Source organism: Hylobates moloch, unplaced genomic scaffold (genome assembly GCF_009828535.3).
Source record: "Hylobates moloch isolate HMO894 unplaced genomic scaffold, HMol_V3 SCAFFOLD_4, whole genome shotgun sequence".
In the NCBI taxonomy this organism is placed as follows: domain Eukaryota; kingdom Metazoa; phylum Chordata; class Mammalia; order Primates; family Hylobatidae; genus Hylobates; species Hylobates moloch.
In genome coordinates, this window is record NW_026652279.1 from 89,680,719 (window position 1) to 89,708,328 (window position 27,610).

A 27,610-nucleotide genomic window follows, 5' to 3' on the forward strand; every position below is an offset into this window, starting at 1 on the left:
TTTGAGATACGTCCCATCAATATCTAATTTATTGAGAGTTTTTAGCAGCAAGGTTGTTGAATTTTGTCAAAGGCCTTTTCTGCATCTATTGAGATAATCATGTGGTTTTTGTCTTTGGTTCTGTTTATATGCTGGATTACATTTATTGATTTGCGTATGTTGAACCAGCCTTGCATCCCAGGGATGAAGCCCACTTGATCATGGTGGATAAGCTTTTTGATGTGCTGCTGGATTCGGTTTGCCAGTATTTTATTGAGGATTTTTGCATCAATGTTCATCAAGGATATTGGTCTGAAATTCTCTTTTTTGGTTATGTCTCTGCCAGGTTTTGGTATCAGGATGATGCTGGCTTCATAAAATGTGTTAGGGAGGATTCCCTCTTTTTCTATCGATTGGAATAGTTTCAGAAGGAATGGTACCAGTTCCTCCTTGTACCTCTGGTAGAATTCAGCTGTGAATCCATCAGGTCCTGGACTCTTTTTGGTTGGTAAGCTATTGATTATTGCCACAATTTCAGAAGCTGTTATTGGTCTATTCAGAGATTCAACTTCTTCCTGGTTTAGTCTTGGGAGGGTGTATTTGTCGAGGAATTTATCCATTTCTTCTAGATTTTCTAGTTTATTTGCATAGAGGTGTTTGTAGTATTCTCTGATGGTAGATTGTATTTCTGTGGGATCGGTGGTGATATCCCCTTTTTCGTTTTTTATTGCATCTATTTGATTCTTCTCTCTTTTCTTCTTTATTAGTCTTGCTAGCGGTCCATCAATTTTGTTGATCTTTTCAAAAAACCAGCTCCTGGATTCATTAATTTTTTGAAGGGTTTTTTGTGTCTCTATTTCCTTCAGTTCTGCTCTGATTTTAGTTATTTCTAGCCTTCTGCTAGCTTTTGAATGTGTTTGCTCTTGCTTTTCTAGTTCTTTTAATTGTGATGTTAGGGTGTCAATTTTGGATCTTTCCTGCTTTCTCTTGTGGGCATTTAGTGCTATAAATTTCCCTCTACACACTGCTTTGAATGTGTCCCAGAGATTCTGGTATGTTGTGTCTTTGTTCTCGTTGGTTTCAAAGAACATCTTTATTTCTGCCTTCATTTCATTATGTACCCAATAGTCATTCAGGAGCAGGTTGTTCAGTTTCCATGTAGTTGAGCGGTTTTGAGTGAGTTTCTTAATCCTGAGTTCTAGTTTGATTGCACTGTGGTCTGAGAGACAGTTTGTTATAATTTCTGTTCTTTTACATTTGCTGAGGAGAGCTTTACTTCCAACTATGTGGTCAATTTTGGAATAGGTGTGGTGTGGTGCTGAAAAAAATGTATATTCTGTTGACTTGGGGTGGAGAGTTCTGTAGATGTCTATTAGGTCCACTTTATGTAGAGCTGAGTTCAATTCCTGGATATCCTTGTTAACTTTCTGTCTCGTTGATCTGTCTAATGCTGACAGTGGGGTGTTAAAATCTCCCATTATTATTGTGTGGGAGTTTAAGTCCCTTTGTAGGTCACTGAGGACTTGCTTTATGAATCTGGGTGCTCCTGTGTTGGGTGCATATATATTTAGGATAGTTAGCTCTTCTTGTTGAATTGATCCCTTTACCATTATGTAATGGCCTTCTTTGTCTCTTTTGATCTTTGTTGGTTTAAAGTCTATTTTATCAGAGACTAGGATTGCAACCCCTGCCTTTTTTTGTTTTCCAGTTGCTTGATAGATCTTCCTCCATCCCTTTATTTTGAGTCTATGTGTGTCTCTGCACGTGAGATGGGTTTCCTGAATACAGCACACTGATGGGTCCTGACTCCTTATCCAGTTTGCCAGTCTGTGTCTTTTAATTGGAGCATTTAGCCCATTTACATTTAACGTTAATATTGTTATGTGTGAATCTGATCCTGTCATTATGATGTTAGTTGGTTATTTTGCTCGTTAGTTGCTATAGTTTCTTCCTAGCCTCGATGGTCTTTACAATTTGGCATGTTTTTGCAGTGGCTGGTACCGGTTGTTCCTTTCCATGTTTAGTGCTTCCTTCAGGAGCTCTTTTAGGGCAGGCCTGGTGGTGACAAAATCACTCAGCGTTTGCTTGTCTGTAAAGTATTTTATTTCTCCTTCACTTATGAAGCTTAGTTTGGCGGGATAGCAAATTCTGGGTTGAAAATTCTTTTCTTTAAGAATGTTGAATATCGGCCCCCACTCTCTTCTGGCTTGTAGAGTTTCTGCTGAGAGATCAGTTGTTAGTCTGATGGGCTTCCCTTTGTGGGTAACCCGACCTTTCTCTCTGGCTGCCCTTAACATTTTTTCCTTCATTTCAACTTTGGTGAATCTGACAATTATGTGTCTTGGAGTTGCCCTTCTCGAGGAGTATCTTTGTGGCGTTCTCTGTATTTCCTGAATCTGAATGCTGGCCTGCCTTGCTAGATTGGGGAAGTTCTCCTGGATAATATCTTGCAGAGTGTTTTCCAACTTGGTTCCATTCTCCCCGTCATTTTCAGGTACACCAATCAGACATAGGTTTGGTCTTTTCACATAGTCCCAAATTTCTTGGAGGCTTTGTTCATTTCTTTTTATTCTTTTTTCTCTAAACTTCCCTTCTCTCTTCATTTCATTCATTTCATCTTCCATCAGTGATACCCTTTCTTCCAGTTGATCGCATCTGCTACTGAGGCTTCTGCATTCTTCACGTAGTTCTCGAAACTTGGCTTTCAGCTCCAGCAGCTCCTTTAAGCCCTTCTCTCCATTGGTTATTCTAGTTATCCATTCTTCTAATATTTTTTCAAAGTTTTTAACTTCTTTGCTATTGTTTTGAATTTCCTCTCGTAGCTCAGAGTAGTTTGATCGTCTGAAGCCTTCTTCTCTCAACTCATCAAAGTCATCCTCCATCCAGCTTTGTTCCGTTGCTGGTGAGGAACTGCGTTCCTTTGGAGGAGGAGAGGTGCTCTGTTTTTTAGAGTTTCCAGTTTTTTTGCTCTGTTTTTTCCCCATCTTTGTGGTTTTATCTACTTTTTGTCTTTGATGATGGTGATGTACAGATGGGTTTTTGGTGTGGATGTCCTTTCTGTTTGTTAGTTTTCCTTCTACCAGACAGGACCCTCAGCTGCAGGTCTGTTGGATTTTACTAGAGGTCCACTCCAGACCCTGTTTGGCTGGGTGTCAGCAGTGGTGGCTGCAGAACAGCGGATTTTCGTGAGACCACAAATTCAGCTGTCTGATAGTTCCTCTGAAAGTTTTGTCTCAGAGGAGTACCCAGTTGAATGAGGTGTCAGTCTGTCCCTACTGGGGGGGTGCCTCCCAGTTAGGCTGCTCAGGGGTGAGGGACCCACTTTAGGAGGCAGTCTGTCCGTTCTCAGATCTCCAGCTGCGTGCTGGGAGAACCACTACTCTCTTCAAAGCTGTCAGTCAGACAGGGACATTTAAGTCTGTGGAGGTTCTTGCTGAGTTTTTGTCTGTGCCCTGCCCCCAGAGGTGGAGCCTACAGAGGCAGGCAGGCCTCCTTGAGCTGTGGTGGGCTCCACCCAGTTCGAGCTTCCTGGCTGCTTTGTTTACCTAAGCAAGCCTGGGCAATGGCGGGCGCCCCTCCCCCAACCTCGCTGCCGCCTTGCAGCTTGATCTCAGACTGCCGTGCTAGCAATCAGCAAGACTCCGTGGGCATAGGACCCTCCGAGCCAGGTGCGGGACACAATCTCCTAGTGTGCCGTTTTCCAGGCCCGTTGGAAAAGCGCAGTATTAGGATGGGACTGACCCGATATTCCAGGTGCCGTCTGTTTCCCCTTTCTTTGACTAGGAAAGGGAACTCCCTGACCCCTTGCGCTTCCCGAGTGAGGCAATGCCTCGCCCTGCTTCGGCTCGCGCACAGTGCGCTTCACCGACTGTCCTGCACCCACTGTTAGGCACTCCCTAGTGAGATGAAACCGGTACCTCAAGCAGAAATGCAAAAATCACCCGTCTTCTGTGTCGCTGGGGCTGGGAGCTGGAGACCGGAGCTGTTCCTATTCGGCCATCTTGGCTCTACCCGATCCAGATGTCTTTTTTGCATTCAAAAATGACTAATATAACCATAGATGCTCAATATTTGTTGAGTCAATTTTTTTTTCTTTTGAGATGGGGTCTTGCTATGTTGCCCAAGGTGGTCTCAAACTCTTAGGTTCAAGCAATCCTCCTACCTCACCCTCCTGAGTAGGTGGGACTACAGGTGCGCCTGGCCTATTGAGTAGATTCTTTAAAACACTGATTCTGTACTTACAATTTCTGCTTAATGATATACTCACATTATGAAATAGTTACCATCTACTTTATAAAAACGAGAATACACATTCTACTAAATTCCTTTCTAATCCTTTGTGACAGAGCAACTCAGAATGAGTTGTGCAGAGGCACATAGAATAGAACCTGATGAAGTCAGCTGAGTTATAGATTGGAAAGAACATATAATTATCAACTTCAGCGCCATTATAACCGCATGATAAGCTTCAAAACTGGAGATGGAAATGACCACTTACAATGACCCTTGTTGTAGAAAACAAGGGAGAAACAGTTTAACTCTTCTACTAACAACTCCGCGTACAGTATTAAATGTCAGATAAAAAGTTAGTTTAGGCCCTTTCTTTTTAGATTCATGCTGTAATGATGAAAAATGTTTGCATTTTTAATAAGGCTGCATTTTAGCACCTTGAGGCAAAACAGGCATAGGTAATGACTTACCTAAGCAAAGAGAATAGCTGGAAACAGACGCATAATCACAGAAGTCATTAAATTTTTGCACCTTAATTTTTTGGCAGACTTTGTAGTCAAGTGCAACCTGACAGAGTAATGACTAAACAGCAGTTCTAGACATCTGGTATTGTGGGAGGCATATATATTTTGAGCTATCAGATAAATATTCAAATGATAAAACTTACTGCTGACTTCTGCCTCACCAAGCAACTTTTACGAATGTTCATGGTGGGCAAACTGATGAAGAAACCAAAATTGCAACCTTCATGCTTCATAGTTGGGGTCCCAGGTGACATGAGGGTCCCAGACAGCCGGTCCCTTACAGGCACGGTGCATACCTGCCACACCAAGCTGCTGAGACACCCCTTTGAGGAGCCAGCCTGCTCCCACCACAGCACTGGGACGCCGACAACTTCTGCCTCTTAGTTTTTCCCTTTCTCAGCTCCCATAGCTGACGGAGTCACCAGTTCTTTCTTGAGCATGTCCATTTCTTAAAACAGCCTCCAGTAGATGGGGTACGGTGGCTCACACCTGTAATCCCAGCACTTTAGGAGGCCAAGGCGGGTGGGTCACCTGAGGTCAGGAGTTCGAGAGCAGCCTGGCCAACATGGTGAAACACGGTCTCAACTAAAAATACAAAAAATCAGCCAGGCGTGGTAGCAGGCACTGTAACTCCAGTTACTCTGGAGGCTGAGGCAGGCGAATCGCTTGAACCCAGAAAGCAGAGGTTGCAGTGAGCTGAGATCGCACCACTGCACTCCAGCCTGGGAAACAGAAGCGAAACTCCATCGAAAAAAAAAACAAAACAGCCTCCAGCTAAGTTTTAACTAAGGAGCCCTCCTGCCTCTTTAAAGTGACTTTGCCTCCCTGTGCTTTGTGAATTTCAGCATTTAATTCTCAGAAGTTGATCTTATTTCTCTATTTTCATTTAGTTCCAGGTTAAGTTATCTCATCATTGCCCCCTAAGTATTGTCTACAGACCCTACATTAGCTGTCAGCCATTCTTGTTCTTGGATCTCTCTTTTTTTTTTTTTTTTTTGAGACGGAGTCTCGCTCTGTTGCCCAGGCCGTAGTGCAGTGCTGCGATCTTGGGTCACTGCAACCTCTGCCTCCTAGGTCCAGGCAACTCTCCTGCCTCTGCCTCCAGAGTAGCTGGGATTATAGGAGCCGGCCACCACGACCAGCTAATTTTTGTATTTTTGTATAGACAGGGTTTCACCATGTTGGCCAGGCTGGTCGTGAACTCCAGACCTCAGGTGATCCGCCCACCTTGGCCTCCCAAGGTGCTGGGATTACAGGCGTGAACCACCACACTTGGCCCCATTCATGGATCTCTAAAGTGCTATTCATGGAATAAAGTCAACTTTTAATCACACATGTGACATAAAAAAACTCTGTAAAAAAGAAAAAATGATCCAGAATCAAGTATAATTGCAAACCCTAAAATCTTTCTGGACAGTTCAACTTCCAAAAGATTTGTTAATCCAAAAATGAAATTACCTAAGCTATAACAGCTCACTCTGGATCTTGTGAGCAAATTAAAGTTTTGTCATAACTACTTGGGTGCTCTTAGCTGGCTTCATCCAAGCAAAGAATTTCAGAACAATAAGACCTTCTTATAATTAAAGGGAAGCTTCCTTACTGCTTTAGTCTAGGCTTTACTTACTATCACAGAAATTAAACGCTGGGGGTGATGGGGGTGCATTGCCTAACGATATTGGTTAATTACATGCCTTTAAATGTAAAACCAACGTTGCCACCTAGTGGCAATCTAAGTCCCCTACTCAACAGGTTGCCTAAACAGAAAACTGCAAATAAAGGACAATAAAAATTAAGTATAAGCGTGATAAAGCTAAACAGATGCACAGAATAAAGCACTAAAAAGTCAAATACTTTAAAGAAATGTATCTATTTCCTAAGCTTCAAAAGCTAAGGACAACGAATCAATGGAAATACAGGTTCTAATGCTGTGTGTGTTTGGCAATCCACTACGTGCTATGGGGGATGCAAAGAGGAGTAGGGAACAGCTCCCATCTCCCTCTGGAGCCTGCAGGCAGAACAGATACACTGAAGGACAAAGTACACCTTGGGGGTGCATACGTGAAATGCCAAATGAGCATCCGAGGAAATAGGTGTCTACAGATGAAAATGTCCATCACAGTGGACTGAGGTTACCTGCAACAACAGAGTCTGTCATAAATCCTGAAGGCATTAGTAAGTGACAGAAGCCAGTCGCAAAAGCAAATTCTCTTTGAGAGATCCAGAAAAATTAAATTCATAGAAACAGCAAGTAGAATGGTGGTAGCCGGGGGCTGGGGAGGGAGGAATGGGGAGTTGTTCAATGCGTATAGATTTTAGTTTCACAAGATAAAAAAGTTCTGGAGATCTGTTGCACAACATGATTCCACTTGACACTGCTGAGTTGTACACTTAAGATGTGCATTTGTTTTTTATCACAATTAAAAAATAATAACAGCGGCGGTGCCAGCAACAACAAAGCACACTGAGTGGGATGCATCCTGAGGTCAGTGCGCAGGCCGCAGTCCCAATTAGTCAGGCAGTCTGAGACCAGTCTGAGGCCTCTCCAGAGAATGTCGCATTACTGATGGCAATCTGACGGGCCAGTCCTCAGGCAACCAGCATCCCACACCGCCCCTCTTCTCTGTATCCCTTCGTATGGCCCTTCAGTCTGCTCTGACTCTGCCCAGCCCCTAGACACTGGTCTTCCCCCAGGGCCCATGGCTTCCCCTGGAAGCAGCACCTTCAAGCTTCCAGCCACTACCTATGTATGTTGCTGACTCTCAAATCTACCATCTTCTGGCCAAATCTTTCTCCTGAGCGTAAAACAAATATCCAGCCTCCAGCTGCTCATACCCTCACTTCAGATATGACACCCAAAGTCATCATCACCCTCTAAACCTGAGAACCTGTCCTCAATCTCACTCAGCAGCCCCACCTCATCTGAGTCCCAGCTGGGAGCGTCCCTGCCATTCTCTCCAGCCTGGGTCCATCTCCCACCATGCTGGCCCTGCAGCACCCCTACACCACCCCCGGCCAGATCCATGGCCCTGTCCCCAGCCTAGGGCTTCTCAAACTGCTGTGGTGGAGGGCACGCAGCAGTCTGCAACCTGCCCTGTGCAGCATGGCCCAAGACTAGTCCCATGACCCTAGAATGAGGTTCCTCGCCCAGTCCTGGCTCTCTTAATGCCATTCTCCCTAAGGCCACCAGGGGATGGTTTTAAAACACAAACTCTACCAGGTCTACTCCCTAACGGCACTCCCTGGTAGTAATCCTCAACCAAGGGGCACTTTTAATTGTAATAGTGACCAGGGTCACTGCTACATGTATTGCCAGAGACGAGAGATGCTAAACACCTTGTATACCAAAGAGATACACCTCAGAATACCAGGAGGGCCCTCAGAGAAGCCCCCAGAGAAGCCTGGCTCCCCAGAGGACATACAATTCTGCGTGACCATATTCCCTCCTGACTTCCCAGGCCTGTGGCCCACACTGCCACCCCCCATCTGCTAGCCGCAGGACAGCATCACAGCCCACACACCTGTGCTTCCACCTCTCACCTGGCCACCTTACCTGCTGTCCTTACCCAGAAAGCCCTCCCCTCCCACCTCAGCCTCAACCTAGCTAGTGCCTAATAGGTAGGCTCAGTTCCAGGCTCAGCACTTTCAGAAATCCCTCCTTGAGCATCACATCCCCTCCTCAGCTCCCCTGCCCCACCTCACCATGGTAGGGGCCCTCCTTTGTGTCCCAAGTACCCTTCTATCACTGCTCTTCCACCTTGCTTGAAAACTGCCTGCTTGGCCAGGCACGGTGGCTCATGCCTGTAATCCCAGCACTTTGGGAGGCCGAGGCAGGAGGATCACGAGGTCAGGAGATCAAGACCATCCTAGCTAACATGGTGAAACCCCATCTCTATTAAAAATACAAAAAAAAAAATAGCCAGGCGTGGTGGCAGGCACCTGTAGTCCCAGCTACTCAGGAGGCTGAGGCAGGAGAATGGCATGAACCTGGGAGGCGGAGCTTGCAGTGAGCTGAGATCATGCCACTGCACTCCAGCCTGGGCGACAGAGTGAGACTCTGTCTCAAAAAAGAAAAGAAAAGAAAAGAAAAAAAAAAAAGAAAAACTGCCTGCTGATGGCCCTTCTCCTCTCTGGGACTGCGCATTCTTCAAGTACCAAGACTATGTCTTGTTGATCTTTGTATTCCCAGTACTTTGCCCATAGTATGTCTTCAAATAGCAAAAGAATGAATGAGAGGTTCATAGATAAATTCTGTAGACTAAGTGAGTCCTTGATATGAAAACAAAATCCTGACTTTGGCAGAGACATTGATATGTCCCTCTGTATCCAAGCTCCCTTTCCCTTCTAAAGATTAGAACCCCTTGAGTTCTAGCTGAATCCAGGGCCACCCAACTAGACATTACACTTCCCAGCCCAAGTGTACCCACATGATATATCCTGGACATAGGTATATAAAGGGACACAACATATACAACTGCAAGGTACAAAATCCTTAAAAGGAAGCAGCTTGGCCTACACATACTGGAATGCAGAATGTAGGTCAGCTTCAACCAAGCAGGACAAGACACTTCATCCAAGTAACAGGACAGAGGAACCTGGAGCAGAGCTGCCTCCCCAGGACCCCACCGACTAGACTGTTGGGTGGGGAGAAGCATATCTTCCATCTTCTTTTTTTTTATTATTTTGTTTCAATACTGAAGGATTTCCATCTTCTTTAAGTCACTGTTATGTTGTCTGTGTTAAAGTAGTCAAGTGAATCTTCTGGTTATTTTTCATATTATCTCCAAAAGATTTAATTATTCATAAGATCATATTTTTCTAGCACCAGCTCATACCTAATTTTTTTTCTACTCTTCTTCCTAAACTCTGTGGTTTCACTGAGAGAAGTAAATAGCTACTATACTTAATAAGAGAGACATTGGCCATTATCCATTTAAGAGTTAACAGGAATAAAATACGTAAGTCACTTAAATTTTCATTTTCATTTGATAAATTTCTTAAAGTCAATTCAGTTGCCATATGCTGAATACCTACTATGTTCAAGGTGCTATGGAATGATCAAAAGAAGTGTCTGCCTTCAAAGAACTTGTGATTTAATACAGCATGTGTGTGCATGCATGCGTACGTACAGCCGAAGGTCTATACTACATGTAGGAGAAATACAAGGAAACTTCTATTACAATAGAGAAGAAAGTAACTCTGGGAAAGAAAAGATCATGAATTTCAAAGATTCAATGCTTGGTTCTGAAGAATCAACTCATAAGACATAGTCTATTCTCTGCTCTCAAAATTTGTAAAAGAAACAGGTAACAAATAATACACAATTGAAAAGTATACAATAGAAGTTTGTCCAAGATACAAAAGTGGAACCAAAAAGGAAGTAGCTTAGCACGGCGGGTCAAGATGGTGCACGGAAAACCTTTATGGGGATACATGAGCTTGACAAGAAGACGGGAACTACAATATACAAAGCCACAGGGGCATAGCATGTGATATGGTCTGAATCTGTGTCCCCACCCAAATCTCATGTGGAATTGTAATCCCCAATGTTGGAAGTAGGGCCTAGAGGGAGGTGACTGGATCATGGGGGCAGTTTCTCATGGTTTAACATCATCCCCCTTGGTACTGTCGTGAGGAGAGTGAGTTATTGAGAGATGTGGTTGCTTAAACGTGTGTAGCACCTCCTCTCTCTCTCTATCCCTCCTGCTCCAGCCACATAAGACGTGCCTGGTTCCCCTTCACCTTCTGCCATGATTGAAAGTTTCCTGAGGCCTCCCCAGAAGCTGTCATGCTTCCTGTACAGCCTATGGAACCATGAGCCAATTAAACTTCTTTTCTTTATAAATGACCCAGTCTCAGGTATTTCTTTATAATGATGCAAAGATGGACTAATATGGCAACTGATCCTAGAACCATATACTAGTTTGAAGTTACTGGCAAATAAAGCACAAGGGGGTGAGCGGTAGAAGATGAAGCTGGGATCTAGAGACAGGAACTTCAGTTAATAAGCTCTGGTGCAACTGTGTTGGCACAAGGTAACAAGCAATGGAGGTTCCTTCTGCTCTGCTGAATCCACACCTGCTCAGCTGCCTACCATCTTGCCTCAATCCTGACAGACACCAAAGAGAAGCTATAACACATTCTCCATTCCTAAATACAACTACCAAGTTCAGCTTACACGGGAACCTCTAACTATCCTCCCCAGAGCCTAGAGTCAGTTTTAAGCATCCAGTGCTCTTGTACCTGGGCCCTATCCTTTGTGGAGCCCCAGGGCCTCTCAAAGAAGCAGGCATACCCAGCCCCCAGCAGCACCCTGCCAACTCTCATTTTTCCTAAGGGGAAGAGGAGAAGAAGGAATACTTTATAATTTCTATTGCTTCCCACCAAAACGTACCCACATGCCTTATCCCCGCTGTAAACCAAGTCCCAGGAACACTGCCCTGCTCAAAGGTGCTCTGAAAACTACTCTTCCCAGAAGAACAGAAGGGGAAAGGCAGGTAGAGAGCCAGCAATGAGTGAATATCTATTTGCACAGAAATAAAATTGGCCAACAATAAAATAACAGTAGATGAACGGTAGAGGAAGTATAGGGGCATATGCAATCAACTAGGCTTGGATGGCAAGGGGCGTCGCTATCCATATCAATGGAAAGGACTACTGGTATGGATTAAATGGGGAAGATACATAATCTAAAAAACACAAATCTGTATCTGCAAAATGAAAGGTATTGCTGGGAGCAGGGGCACATGCAGGTGACATAGGGAAAAGTGTGCTCTTAATTCATATGAGTAAGGGATGCCTAACTGTGGTTCTGATGTCATCACTGATCACACAGTTTGGGGTAACTGGCAAGGTCTGACTGAGCAAAATCCAGTTAGAGCTTCCCTGGATCCACCTGAGAGATGGATTATCTGGGCTCCTGGCTCCTCCTCCTCCCTGCAGCAGCCTGCACTTGGCCACCCCACTAGGGCCTCCAGCAAAGCAGATGGAAGAAGCCAGCCAGTCAAGGTTGCTGCATGTCCGCCTCTCTTTTTTTTGTTTGTTTGCTTTATCTTTATGAATGAGTCTTTTTAAAAAAATTTTATTATTATTATACTTTAAGTTTTACGGTACATGTGCACAACGTGCAGGTTTGTTACATATGTATACATGTGCCATGTTGGTGTTCTGCACCCACTAACTCGTCATTTAGCATTAGGTATATCTCCTAATGCTATCCCTCCCCCCTCCCCCCACCCCACAACAGTCCCCGGTGTGTGATGTTCCCCTTCCTGTGTCCATGTGTTTTCACTGTTCAATTCCCACCTGTGAGTGAGAACATGCGGTGTTTGGTTTTTTGTCCTTGCCATAGTTTGCTGAGAATGATGGTTTCCAGTTTCATCCATGTCCCTACAAAGGACATGAACTCATCATTTTTTATGGCTGCATAGTATTCCATGGTGTACATGTGCCGCATTTTCTTAATCCAGTCTGTCATTGTTGGACATTTAGGTTGTTTCCAAGTCTTCGCTATTGTGAATAGTGTGCTGCTATAAACATACGTGTGCATGTGTCTTTATAGCAGCATGATTTATAATCCTTTGGGTATATACCCAGTAATGGGATGGCTGGGTCAAATGGTATTTCTAGTTCTAGATCCTTGAGGAATCGCCACACTGACTTCCACAATGGTTGAACTAGTTTACAGTCCCACCAACAGTGTAAAAGTGTTCCTATTTCTCCACATCCTCTCCAACACCTGTCATTTCCTGACTCTTTACTGATTGCCATTCTAACTGGTGTGAGATGGTATCTCACTGTGGTTTTGATTTGCATTTCTCTGATGGCCAGTGATGATTAGCATTTTTTCATGTATTTTTTGGCTGCATAAATGTCTTCCTTTGAGAAGTGTCTGTTCATATCCTTCGTCCACTTTTTGATGGGGCTGTTTGTTTTCTTGTAAATTTGTTTGAGTTCATTGTAGATTCTGGATATTAGCCCTTTGTCAGATGAGTAGGTTGCAAAAATTTTCTCCCATTCTGTAGGTTGCCTGTTCACTCTGATGGTGGTTTCTTTTGCTGTGCAGAAGCTCTTTAGTTTAATTAGATCCCATTTGTCAATTTTGGCTGTTGTTGCCATTGCTTTTGGTGTTTTAGACATGAAGTCCTTGCCCATGCCTATGTCCTGAATCATATTGCCTAGGTTTTCTTCTAGGGTTTTTATGGTTTTAGGTCTAACATTTAAGTCTTTAATCCATCTTGAATTAATTTTTGTATAAGGTGTAAGGAAGGGATCCAGTTTCAGCTTTCTGCATATGGCTAGCCAGTTTTCCCAGCACCGTTTATTAAATAGGGAATCCTTTCCCCATTTCTTGTTTTTGTCAGGTTTGTCAAAGATCAGATAGTTGTAGATATGTGGCATTATTTCTGAGGGCTCTGTTCTGTTCCATTGGTTTATATCTCTGTTTTGGTACCAGTACCACGCTGTTTTGGTTACTGTAGCCTTGTAGTATAGCTTGAAGTCAGGTAGCGTGATGCCTCCAGCTTTGTTCTTTTGGCTTAGGATTAACTTGGCGATGCAGGCTCTTTTTTGGTTCCATATGAACTTTAAAGTAGTTTTTCCAATTCTGTGAAGAAAGCCATTGGTAGCTTGATGGGGATGGCATTGAATCTATAAATTACCTTTGGCAGTATGGCCATTTTCATGATATTGATTCTTCCTACCCATGGGCATGGAATGTTCTTCCATTTGTTTGTATCCTCTTTTATTTCGTTGAGCAGTGGTTTGCAGTTCTCTTTGAAGAGGTCCTTCACATCCCTTGTAAGTTGGATTCCTAGGTATTTTATTCTCTTTGAAGCAATTCTGAATGTGAGTTCACTCATGATTTGGCTCTCTGTCGGTTACTGATGTATAAGAATGCTTGTGATTTTTGTACATTGATTTTGTATCCTGAGACTTTTCTGAAGTTGCTTATCAGCTTGAGGAGATTTTGGGCTGAGACGATGGGGTTTTCTAGATATACAATCATGTCATCTGCAAACAGGGACAATTTGACTTCCTCTTTTCCTAATTGAATATCCTTTATTTCCTTCTCCTGCCTGATTGCCCTGGCCAGAACTTCCAACACTATGTTGAATAGGAGTGGTGAAAGAGGGTATCCCTGTCTTGTCTGCCTCTCTAATAAAATCCAGGAAGATTTAGTAGGAGAAAACCTCCAAAAGTTAGGTTTCCAAAAAAAAAAGAAAAAAAAATTTTTTTTTTTCTTTGAGACAGAATCTTGTTCTGTCACCAGGCTGGAGGGGAGTGGTGCAATCTCAGCTCACTGCAACCTCTGTCTCCTGGGTTCAAGCGATTCTCCTGCCTCAGTCTCCTGAGCAGCTGGGACTACAGGCACGCACCACCATGCCCAGCTAATTTTTATATTTTTAGTAGAGACAAGGTTTCACCACGTTGGCCAGGATGGTCTCGATCTCTCAACCTCATGATCCACCCGCCTCAGCCTCCCAAAGTGCTGGGATTATAGGCGTGAGCCACCGTGCCAGGCCAAAAAAGAAAAATTTTTAATTTATCAAGCTGCTCCTATCTTTGACTACTGAAAAACAATCCATAGCATGTGTTACTTTCCTTTCCCTTGAGAAAGTACCATGTTTCAAGCAGAGCAACCCAGAGAACCTGGCCTTGCAGGGATGCAAGACAGTTTGATACAGTTTATATATAAAGCATTTAAATATTAAGCACAATAAACCTTATTCCCAGCAGTTCCTTGCCTTGAATACTGTTAAGGCTGTTTATGTTTCCACTGACATTTCTGACCCTTTATTTTCCAATACCCATGAAGAGAAAGAAAACAATCTGTCACGCACACATGTCTCTTGTCAAAGAGTTCTTTCCTGGGAGAACAAAGGGATAGCATTTATCTACAGGCAAGCACTTCGGTCTTGATGGACATCACAACATGGTGCAGAGGTCTTGATGGACTTACTTAGCTAAAGAAGGAAAGCACCTATAGGGCAGCACAAGGTAGATCCTCCCTCACTCCAAACCTCTAGCATTATTCAGAGCAGCTTTATATTCTGTTCATGCCTATTTTAAATGTTATTAAAATGTACCTACATGTGTAGATTTTTCTCTCCATAATCCTTCTGGAATATTACATTATAAATCAACTCAAAAGTTAAATTAATGACATCCAATTAAAAAAGCAGATTAAGAGACTCATAGAAGAAGCACTGCACTAAGATTAATGAAAATGTTATTCCAACATGAAAATTGCCTTAGAACTTGTTACCAAAATTTTGAACATTAATTATCTCTATTTTAAGCCTTGCCTTTAAAAAGTTATTTCTTCTACTTGCTTTTATCATACTTCATGACAAATCCACAGTTGCCCCACACAATTATATAGCTCTCTTAAATTTATATATATTTATATATATATATATACACACACACATACATACACACACACACACACAAAATTCAGAATATGATAATTTGTGCATTAGGAATTAACCAAAACTTTTTTTCTTTTTTTTTTTTTTCAGACAGAGTCCCACTCTGTCACCCAGGCTGGAGTGCAGTAGTGTGATCTTGGCTCACTGCAACCTCTGCCTCCTGGGTTCAAGCAATTCTTCTGCCTCAGCCTCCTGAGTAGCTGGGATTACAGGCATGCATCACTATGCCCTGCTAATTTTTGTATTTTTAGTAGAGACGGGGTTTCGCCATGTTGGCAGGCTGGTCTCGAACGCCTGACGTCAAGGGATCCGCCCACCTTGGCCTCCCACAGTGCTGGGATTACAGGTGTGAGCCACCACGCCCAGCTGACCAAACCATTTTCAACAACAAATACTCAATATTAAATAAGCAAAATGAGTCAGAGGAGTTATTCTCGTCTAAATAAAAACTGATTCTCCACAGATCCAGTGTTTTGCCATAGCTACGTACCTGTGTAAGATCTGCAGCCTGCTTTAAGATGCTTTTTTTTAACTGCTCTGCTCTCTTTGCATGAAAAGAATTACTTTGACTCTGGATGACGAATACAATTCCTTTTAAGTCTAGAACAAAAAAAAAATAGTTTTCAGTATTTCTTTTTACACAATTATTAAAATAAACTTGAAAACAAGTGAAAAATAGCTACAAAGCAAAACTTCAGGCAATAAACTCTTAAGGGGAAAAAATCAATTTGTATGTAATTCTAGAGACAAAATTTTCTCTTTTTAAACTGTTTCCCAAACTTCCTTCCTAGAAGTTAGCAAGTAAATAAGCTGACTGTACCAGACCCAGTCTATGGCACCAAACTGAGAATGTGCTCCTGCATCTGTCAGAAAGAATGGCTGAAAATGTGTGAAAATATCTAGAACACTAATCTTCCCAGTAGCTGAAAATCTAACGTTCACAAGTAGCTTTTTAACAATTCCCATATAATCCTACACTGTGCTGCTACCTGTTATGAGTTGAAACATGTCCTCTAAAATTCATATTTTTTAAGTCCTAACCCCCAATACCTCAGAATGTGACTTCATTTAGAATTGGGTCTTTACAGAGGGAATCAAGTTAAAGCGAGGTCATCAGGGTGAACCTTAATCCAATACAACCAGTATCCTTAGAAAAAGGAGAAATTTGGACCCATAAATGACACACACAGAAGAAAGATGATATGAGGAGACACACAGAGAAGATGGCCATCTACAAGCCAAAGAGAGAGGCCTGGAACAGATCCTTCCTTCCCAGCTCTCAGAAGGAACCAACCCTGCCCACACCTTGATGTCAGACTTCTAACCTCCAGAACTGTGAGACAATACATTTCTGTTGCTTGTACTAAGCCATGTTTTGTGGTACTTTGTTATGTAGTCCTAGCTCACTACTACACTACTTCAAGAATGTTCTGAATGGCCCTTTAAGGTGACACTCAACAGTAACTGCCCATCTCCCATGAGTTCACAAGGGTTTGCAAATAAGTAACTCAATAATCCCTACCATGCCTCATAAGGCACCTAGCCAGGATTAGGTGTTATCTCCAGGAAACCGGCCACAGCAATTCCTTAGCAACAGGGCTTTAGCGCGAAGTCCTGCATAAAGCCCATCTATAACACCCCATGCTGGCAGTATTCGCCAGCCTGCTAGAGATGCACCTGAAGGCGGCCAGCTTTTTACAACGGCGAGCAGGAAGGAAACCCGAGTATGTCCTGCCCACAAAGACCATCAGAGGGCTTGCCAACGGCAGTAGCAAGGCTGTCCCCCAGAGAAACACGTTAGGCCTCCCCAGGTTCTGGGCCTATAACAAAGAAATGGATAAAACAGTGATTGTGTCAGCACCCTGCCACCAGACAGGAATGTTGGCAGAGGAAGGTGCCACATAAATTGTAGCCTTCAGCCAGATTGTCAGCAAAGCCATGTGGGGACCTTTCCCCCACCATGAATCTTTCTCTTTAACACCTCAGCTCAGAGAACCTAATTTGATTTTAATTTTAATCCATTATATTTGATTGTTCTTATGCTCTATTCTATAGCTCCATTCATTTATTCACTTGCTCAAATATTCACACAACAGATAGCTCCACAGTGAGCCATCTAGATCCTAAAAATAACCTAAACTGCTCTTTGGTTAAAACTAAATAAAATATGTAAAAGGAAACGCTGAACAGCCTACTGAATATGACCTAATTCCTTTTCTTCAGGAGTTTATATAAATAGGAACATTCCATATACCTGTCTCTATTTTAAACGAGCTTCTCGGCTTTATATGTTGGACACATGGGTAAGACTTAAATGGGTGTCTTCAGTTTCAACTGAATTCTTATCTCGGATCTACTACACCTGAAACATTAATATAAACTGACACATCTAAAAAGGAGTTATAAAGATTTCTTTTTGTTAAGAATGGAGTAAATAAGCCTCAGAGAATAATCTTTCTAAAATTTAATAAAGAAGATGCACATTCCCAACGACCCAGAAATTCCACTCTTACTAATCATCCTTGAGAAACTCAGATGTGTGCACAAGGATACATGACAAAAGTGTTTACAGTGGCACTGTGTAAAAGAAAAAAATGGGAAGCAACAAAAATATCCACTAACAAGACATATTAACTTGAATACTAAGCAGCAATAAAAATTAACCAGTACTACATGTATCAATCCAGATGGATAAATCCCATAGTTATAATGCTGAAAAAAGCAAGTTGCAAAAGAATAACTATATAAATCAATAGTTTGCAACAATATACACATAAATATATTAAAATGTATATATACCAAACATATACACACATAGCATGTGAAGGTATAAAAGATTACATGAGTATGATAAATACCAAATCAGGATAATGGTTAAAAGGTTTCAGCTGTGTTAATGGTATTTAATTTCTTAATCTAGGTGATATTTTATTTCTTAATCCAATGAACATATAATACACGAATGTTCATTATATTATTCTCTTTATAACTTCTTATATGTTCAAATTATTTCATAACACATTTTTTAAAGAGCAGATTTCTCTATCAAAAGGTTAATCCTAGCTGGGCATGGTGGCATGCACCTGAAGTCTCAGCTACTTGGGAAGCTGAAGTGGGAGGATTGCTTGGGCCCAGGAGTTTGAGGTCAGCCTGAGCAACACAGCAAGACTACATCTCTAAAAAAAAATAAAAATAAAAATAAAAATAAAGCTTAATCCTGCACTCACTGCTCATCACAGTAACCAACTCCTGCCACTCCTACCAGCTCAGCAAAGCTCCCACTATCTTCTCATGAAGACAACAGCATTTCCATACAGGGAAGAGGATTTGCAAGAAGATTAAAAAGCAAATTCTTCCCATACCTGGGTCATGTCCTGTGAGTTGTATCTGTCCTCTTTTTAACATAGCTACTAAGAAATCATGCTGGTCTCTCCCTTTTTCCTATACTTCAATCATGCATGCTTCATTCATTCATTCAGCAAACATCTTCTGAGTACCTACTAAGTGTAGGGCTCCGCGATACAAGAATGAGTGAGCCCAGTCGCGGCCCTGGAGTGTCTGAGCCTCGTTCATAGGCAGGCCATTATAACACAAAGCAGTAAGTGGAAAGCCAGAGCTAACTGAGCACAGGGCACTGGAGCCCAGATGATCGGGGGCGAGTGCAAGGACAGCTTCCAGGAGGAGGCATTTCTTGAGTTTCCTTTAAAAAGCAGCAGACACACACACAGAGGGTAGCAGATCAGTGGGATCACCACAGAGCCCACAGCTGTGGTATCTCTGCAGTCTCCCTGAGTGAACGACCATGTCTGTCAGGCATTTCTGAGAAAAGGAGCAGGGTGGGGTACAGTAGGTGATAAAGTTAGAAAGGGAGGCAGATCCATTAAGTCAAATCATGAGGGATTTATATACCATGCTGAGAGGCTTGGGCTCTAGATTAATCACTTTCAAATGGGGGAAGGGCCTCAGGAGCCAAGTGGGGTCCCAGGCAGTAGGGCCTTCCTAAAGGAGGGAAGGAGGACACTGTCCCGAAGATGGGGGAAAAAAGGGGTGGGAAGACCCTCCCCACAGAGGGAGCAGCAGTGAAAGTTTGGGACAGAATCAAATTTAGGGCCGGAAAATACTAGCGGTTAGGTACGGCCAAGGAACAGGACGCATGGGGGTATTATCGAGGACAAGGCTAAAGGGGAGGGGAGCTCCTGCAACCCTGATCATAATGAATGCCGGAAGATCGTTGACATGCTAGTCAGCCCCAACCCATTCCAGAAAAGAACCAGGTTAGTATAGTCAGTACAGTTCGGTGCTGAAAACAGCTTATGTGTTTAAATTCCTGCTGTTCTTTATACTAGTACCAAGAAATATTTTCTGACATACAGCCTAAGCCGTCCCTTCACTGAATCACATTCTGGCTGAGTCCAGATCCCAGAGCTTATCTTGGTAGCTGTCTTCTCTGGGTATGCCATCCAACCACCTGACTCTTAAGCTCCTGCTGCCCAGTCCACAGAGCTAAATAAGACAATTCCACGATTTCCTTATCATCTTGGTTGCACTTCTTTAAACTCACTGCAATCTGCCTTCAGCAAACACTGTCACAACTCAAGATGGATCGTCATTGTTTCTCCTCCAGGAATGGGCAATAAATGGGCTGCACACTAAGTGCCTGACAATAATAATCAGAGTGACAGGCTAGAAGGGGAAGATAAAGAAATTAGTCAAGGATACCTAAAGGGCCAATGCAATGCTAAAGCCAATGGTGAGTGGCAGACAGTGCTCAGGAAAGGCAGCAGGACAGAGAGATAGTTAGAAAACAGATGCTGAAGAGCAATGATTCTCCTATGAAAGCAGAAGAAACCAAATGCTCTCTGTGTCTTCAGTTGCTGAGCACCTACCATGGGCCAAGAACTCTACTGTAAAGTGCCCATCTTCCTGGTCAGAAATTATGTAGAAAAATGGGTTTCATCATGCTGGTATTCTTCTGATATAAGCTGAGTAGCAAGCAGCCTTATGATTTAAAGCTGAGGGATAAATATGCATGCATACACACACACCCACAAACACACACGCACAAAGCGGGCCACTCCAATTATGTTTACTTGGTGAGAATAATCATATACTAGTGAATCTATCAATTAGGCAGCAAGCTGAAGGAGAAACAGCAGCCCGTGCATGGAGGCTATCTCCCAGCTCTGACTGTGAGCCATGCTCTCGGTGCCCTGAATCTACTGTTGTCACTGCAACCGCACAGGATCTTTAGTAGCCTCCTGGTCTTGTAGGCTCACACAAAGATTGTGACAAATGAGCCCCCTGGGTCTTTTTCAGATGAACTGATACCAAGTTAGGTATCACTCGACTTGCCATGTGCAATTGCAAGAATATAAATTTACTTGTCCAAGGTAACTTCCCCTTCGTAGTTTCAAGCCCATGTTCCAGACTTGCATCATTAATTCATTTAATAACCAGAGACTCATCTGCTCCCATAAACTACAAATAAATGCTCAAAGCCACAGAGTTGGTAGCAGGGAAGAAAATCTCCACATGGAAAGGTGTGGCTAAACCATACAGGGTGTTATAATACAGAGAAGAAAAGGCAACAAATTGACATGGTTCCTTAAATACAGCCGTTCTCAGACCCCGCAGACCCCAACACACTCCCCTGTGGGCCCTAGATATGCGTGCCCGGCAGGTCATCCTCCCACTTCCACCCAGGGGGGGGGGGGCTCTCCTGAACTTCTGCACCCCTCAGAACCCAAGCCCAGGAAGGGAAGGCCTAGAAAGGAACACTTTCATTTATCCTTTTCCCTCTTATCTAGAGCTCGCCTTCCAGGTCTCCATGGAAAACAGTGGAGAGGAAGTAAGAAGAACATATTGTTCCCTTCCTGTTTCCTGGAACCCAGGTTTATCCATCATGAAACTGGAGGTGAGCCAACCACCTGTGTCTGAAGGGAGACTTCTCCCATGGACCGCATACCCCCTGACACCATAGGCCTCCTGTGAGGTTCCACTGCTACTGGTGCCCAGGTCCTGGCTGATTGTGTTCCAGACTTGGGTCATTCCTCCTACCCTGGGAGGAAAGACATTGACAAAATTCACATCCTTCAGGGACAGACTCACCCCTACACACAGAGGTGTGGCCTTACATACTGGGCATGCTTCCCATGAAATTTTTTTTTTAAAGTCTAACTCCTGGTCACATTTCTGAAGATACCTACAATCTATGGCAGGGTGGGTGTTTCAAAAGGAGTACAAATAAGGAATGGGCAATGACAGAAGTATGATGCCTTACAAAGGAAGGGGTAACAGCTTCCAGGCCAGGATGCTCGGGACAATTTTGGCAGACGTGACTGGTGAGCTGACTCCTGAAAGGCATGGAGGTATCTGCTGGTCAGCGAGTGGAGAGCCTGCTCCCCGATGGCCTGCGCAAATGTCACAGCTTGTCCTCTTCTCCCACATCGCGTGGGTCCTTAATAACAGGGACCATGTCTCCTTCCTCTCTGCATTCCCCCAGAGAGCCCACCAGGCATGGTGCTTTATCCTTACTGGAAGCTCAATGAATGATGCCAGAGGGAATTAAATCCAACATATCTCACTGAGTAAACATAAATCCACCACATGCCAACATGCCCATCTGAGAAGTGTTTGCCTCACATCTTCAGGAGAGCAAACGTTAGGCTGGGCCAAAGACAGAATATTTGAACAACAATATTTACCCCATAAATAAAATCAGAAAAAAATCACTTCGTGGAAATACAATTCATACAAAATACACCTGAGTACACACTCTTAGGTTAAAAAAATCATTACTTACCTATGTCATTTTTCCTTGATATACCACTTTTCTCCAAATCCTGTATTTTAAATGAAAGAGAAAAAGATGAATCTCGGTACATAACAAAGCCAGCAGTACACTGAGTAAACATGCATGGTGCATGCTATGTATCAGCACATGGGAGGAAGATTTGAAAATGGGAGCTTGGAAACGCTTCCCTAAAGAAATGAGACCGAAACCTAAGGGACCACAGAGCAATGATGTACTTCTGTATCATGACAGACCTCTTAGGTGGGGCTGTGCCCTTCTCATGTGATCTTGGGCAAATCAATTGATTGAGCTGAAGCTCTTTCTTATTGTGTAAGATGCAGTGAATGTTTAAGTGGTTCATGATATTCTCAGGAGGGTTCATTTTTAAAGCCCTGTAAACCATAAAGCATTATGAACATATCAGAGGATAGTCTCGAACCTGGGAGGATGCTCCTCATAAAGATGAGTTCCACTAATTATTGCACTTTATCATCTTTTGGGTGCAGTCATACCGTCTTCAAGAATGTCACCACAATGTTCTCTCCAACCTGAGGAGTAGTCCTAGGGGCCTGCACAGGGCCTCGGAGGCCAGCCTATGGCAGTCACTAGAATTCAGGAGCACAGAGGCCAGGTGCGGTGGCTCATGCCTGTAACCCCAGCACTTTGGGAGGTCGAGGCAGGTGGATCACAAGGTCAGGAGTTCGAGACCAGCCTGGCCAATACGGTAAAACCCCATCCCTACTAAAAATACAAAAGTTAGCTGGGCATGATGGCAGGCGCCTGTAGTCCCAGCTACTCAGGAGGCTGAGGCAGGAGAATCGCTTGAACCCAGGAGGCGGAGGTTACAGTGAGCCGAGATCATGCCACTGTACTCCAGCCTGGGTGACAGGGCAAGACTCCATCTCAAAAAAAAAAAAAAAAAAAAAATCGGGCACAGAAGGGGCACCTTAAGAGCTGGAGAGCTCCAGACACAGAAGTCTGGATGTGGGCACAGAAATGCCTGACCTCGACTCTGTGTAAATCAAGGGAAGAACTTTCAAAAGATTTATCTGGCAAAGTGTCAGCAGCTAAATGTGCCATTTTCATTGTCTTCTCTGCAGACTAAGAGGAATTTTCTCCCTAATTGCCCTTTCTTGCTTTCAACAGTCATGTGCTATAATTATGACAATGGGACGGTGGCAAATATCCTTCAATTTTCTTCACAGACTGCAACAAGAAATGTGGTCATGAGCCCTTACCAACAAAACTGGGAGCAGCTTAAAAGCCAAGAGACATATCCACAGAGATGCATCCTCTAAGAATATCAAAGGGACCATGACAACACTCGGGGAAGAGAGAGCTAAACACAGGGGAGCGACTACCTTTAGAGGCATATTCTGAAATTATCTTTGTCTCGAGACTAGAAATGCTGAGTAGAGGAGAGCCAATAGTTATATGTTGATTTGTTAACTCTCAGGATGGATCAAGTGACACCTAACTTAATCCTGATAAAACATGTAGATCTGGAAGAAATTACTAAAAAAGACTGGAAAGCTCAATCCAGTTCCCTGAATGCGCTGAATCAAAGCCAGGTTATCACTGTAAGTCAGCATGGGCAGACTTACTCTAAATGCCACTCTTGACTAGGAAGACAACCTGCCTCAGGGAAGGGGCCAGCCTCAGATCCAGAGGAGCCATTTGGCTCCACTGGCAACCCACCACCTGCCCCAGGCCAAGCTGCCTTCTGGATGCCACAGCTTTGGCTGCCAGCTGAGGCTCCTGGAAAAATAGAATTGTTAGATCTAAAAACAGCATTGGAGATGATTCAACCCAACACTCCCCTTTTGCAAATGAGATAACAGAGGCTCAGAAAAGATAAATCATTTTCCCAAGGTCCAGCAGTCATTCTGGCCACAGAACCAGAATTACAAACCAGGTCTCCTAACTCGGTCCCAGTGCTCTTCCTCACACTGCCATGATAACGCCTGTCCAGCCTTCCTCAGGAGGCATGCTTTAAAAAATACACATCATTAGATGTGAATAGATTTTGAGAGTGAGCTAAAAAATATTATAGAAAGCAAAAGTCACCTTCATCAACAAGTTAAAAGATGAAAAATATCCAGAATGCTACAGTTCTAGACTAAGCAACTGAAGCTGCAAAACCAACTGGACTTTCCATCAGATAGCTATCTTTGTGAAATCAAAGAAAAGCAACGAAAATGATACATCTTTCTCTTTGCTATTAAACACAGCAGCTCTCTTGACTGACACAATAGCTAGGAAATGATTAGCCATTTCAAGGGGTTCAATTTGTAAACTGTTAAAATAAAATATGCAAGAAACAGTTGAATTAGGTGAACTGAGATGGAACCAAAATGGTCTTGACTAATTTCCCCTGTGAGAAAGAAAATTAGACTAAATTAACAGAACAATTAAAATTCTGTCTCCACCTTCCCTTGTGAAAAGACTTAGTTCTTCCTAAGATGAAGGAAACACATGGTTTGTTTTATTATTGCTGCTGCCACATGTTTCTTACGCTATCAATATCAATCAAAATGTGCTCACTGTCAAGGTTTTATAAGTCAACTGAATTGCTATTCAGATACAAAAGAGATTTGCTATTAATCTCTACCCCACAGACAGCTCCTATGCTAGCCAGGAAAAGGCATATTAAAGTCACCCTTTGACACAGGTTTTATTTTTTAAGTCACAATATATTTGAACACTTGCAATCCATACATGTAATCCTTAGTTTATAAGTCCTTCATTAAAAGAAGATATGACATCCTCAAAAGAATTTTATATGGAATCTTTTAAAGGGAAGAGAAGTAAAATGGAATCTTCCACCCAGTCACAACTACCCACCACTGCCCTAGAGATTCTGAATAAAATAATCAGATGTGGTCATGATTACACTCAGTTGGCCCTGGGCTCTAATTCTGCGTGCACCACCAACTAGCTCAAGCCTGTTTCAACTGGAATAGGAATAATAATGACAAGACCCACTTCACAGGATTGTGTTGTAGGTTGAACAAGATAGTAAAATGCTGAGCACAGGGTCTGCACAAAGCAAATGCTCAATAATATTGGCACCCACCCTTTTTTCATCATTATCATCAACTACTTCATATGAAGTCAACTACCTCCATAAAACAAATTTAACAGACAAAAGCAGTTCCTCTTTACTTTGATTTGTTCGGGTAGGAAAGATGGCTTATGCAACCTCTTAAAAGGCTGCTTACAGGATTTGTTGTCTTATCAGGTAAACGTTTAAACAGGACCTGGCATTGTTCTAAGCTATAAACAGGCACACTTAATCTTCAAAACAGCCCTGTGAGGTAGGTCCTACTACCCCATCTTACAGATGAGGAGGCTGAGCACAGCGAGGTTCACTAAGCCCCACAACTGGCTAGTGGTGGAGAAGAGATGAACTTCAACACTTTGGTTCTCGTGACCAGTGTTACCCTTATGCCTGTCATTCAGAGCTCAAAGTCACAAAGACTTTGAGTGCTACCGCAGGATTAGGTAGCACTTTAAATGTGTCACAAATGATCCTCATTATTGCCAAATACACACATCATAATGCATAGGGCTGTGTAATATAAAACAGTAAATTGAGAAATATTCAAGGATTCAGAAAATTTGGATTCTAACTTTACTTTTTAATAATCATGTGTTTAGGTGATGAATCACATTTATTGATTTGCTTATGATGAATCAACCTTGCCTCCTAAGAATAAAGCCTACTTAACTGTGGTGGATTAGCTTTTGATGTGCTGCTGAATTTGGTTTGCTAGCGTTTTTGTTGAAGATTTTTACATCTATGTTCATCAGGGATATTGGCCTGATGTTTTCTTTTTTTGTTGTGTCTCTGCCAGGTTTTGGTATCAGAATGATACTGGCCTCGCAGAATGAGTTAGGGAGCAGTCCCAATTCCTCAATTTTTTGGAAGAGTTTCAGTAGGACTGGAACCAGCGCTTTACACATCTGGTAGAATTTGGCTATGAATCTATCTGTCTAGGGCTTTTTCAAAAACCACATGGTCATCTGAATAGAAGCAAAAAAAAAAAGCGCTTCTGATAAAATTCAGCATCGTTTCACGTTAAAAACTTTCAACAAATTAGGCATCGAAGGTACACACCTCAAAATAATAAAACCCATCTGTGACAAACCCATAGCTAACATCATATGGAATGGGCAAAAGCTGGAAGCTTTCCCCTTGAAAATAGGAACAAGACAAGGATGCCCACTCTCACCACTCCTATTCAATATAGTATTGGAAATCTAGCCAGAGCAATCAGACAAGATAAAGAAATAAAGGCATCTAAACAGGAAGAGAGGAGGTCAAAGTGTCTCTCTTCACAGACGGTAAGATACTATACCTAGAAAAGATCTAATAATCTTCAGCAAAGTTTCAGGATACAAAATCAATGTGCAAAGATCAGTAGCATTTCCATACACGAATAACATCCATGCTGACAGCAAATTAAGAAAGCAATCCCATTCACAAAAAGGCCCAGCATGGTGGCTCACATCTGTAATCCTGGCACTTTGGGAGGCTGAGGCAGGCAAATCACTTGCGGTCAGGAGTTTGAGACCAGCCTGGGCAACACAGTGAAACCCCGTCTCTACTAAAAATACAAAAATTAGTCAGATGTGGTGGCAGGCACCTATAATCCCAGCTACTCGGGAGGCTGAGGCAGGAAAATCGCTTGAACCCGGGAGGCGGAGGTTGTAGTGAGCTGAGATCACGCCACTGCATGCCAGCCTGGGTGATAGAGTGAGACTCCATCTCAAAAAAAAAAGTAGCCACAAAAAGAATAAAACACCTAGGAAAACAGCTAACCAGGGAAGTAAAAGATCTCTATGAGCATTACAAAACACTGCTGAAAAAAATCAGAGACAACAAAACAAATGGAAAAACATTCCTTGTTCATGAATAGGAAGAATAAATATTGTTAAAATGGCCACATTGCCCAAAGCAATTTGCAGATGCAATGTTATTTCTATCAAACTATCAATGACATTTTTCACAGAATTAGAAAAAAAATTCTAAAATTCATTTGGAAACAAAAAGAGCCCAAGTAGCCAAAGCAATCCTAAGCCAAAGAAACAAAGCTGGAGGCATCATATTACCTGACTTCAAACTATACTTCAAGGCTACAGTAACCCAACAGCATGGTACTGCTACAGAAACAGACACATGGACCAATGGAACAGGTTAGAGAACCCAGAAATAAAGCCACACACCTACAACCATCTGATCTTTGACAAAAACAAGCAATGGGGAAAGGACTCACTATTCAATAAATAGTGCTGGGATAACTGGCTAGCCATATACTGAAGATTGACACTGGACCCCTTCCTTACATCACACACAAAAATCAACTCAAGATGAATTAAAGACTTAAATGTAAAACCTAAAACTATAAAAGCCCTACAAGAAAACATAGGAAATACCATCTGGGCATTGGCCTGTGCAAAGACTTCATGAAGAAGACTACAAAAGCAACTTCAAAACAACAAAATTTGACCAGAGGGCCTAATTAAATGAAAGAGCTTCTCCATAGCAAAAGAAATTATCAACAGAGTAAACAGATAACCTACAGAATGGGAGAAAATATTTGCAAACTATGCATCTGACAAAGGCCTAATATCCAGAATCTGTAAGGAAT

General features: G+C 42.7%; 1 protein-coding gene across 5 annotated transcripts in view; it reads right to left on the minus strand.

The window, feature by feature from the left end:
• B3GLCT (beta 3-glucosyltransferase) overlaps window positions 1–27,610 on the minus strand; it is a 137,953-nt gene that overhangs the window by 93,044 nt on the left and 17,299 nt on the right. For all 5 annotated transcript variants that reach the window (XM_032150532.2, XM_058437706.1, XM_058437704.1 and 2 more), the window contains exons 3-4: window positions 21,966–22,005; window positions 15,654–15,763 (exon numbers count right to left, since the gene is read on the minus strand). In XM_032150532.2, coding sequence (XP_032006423.1) covers window positions 15,654–15,763; window positions 21,966–22,005 — 150 coding nt within the window. The remainder of the gene's footprint in view (window positions 1–15,653; window positions 15,764–21,965; window positions 22,006–27,610) is intronic.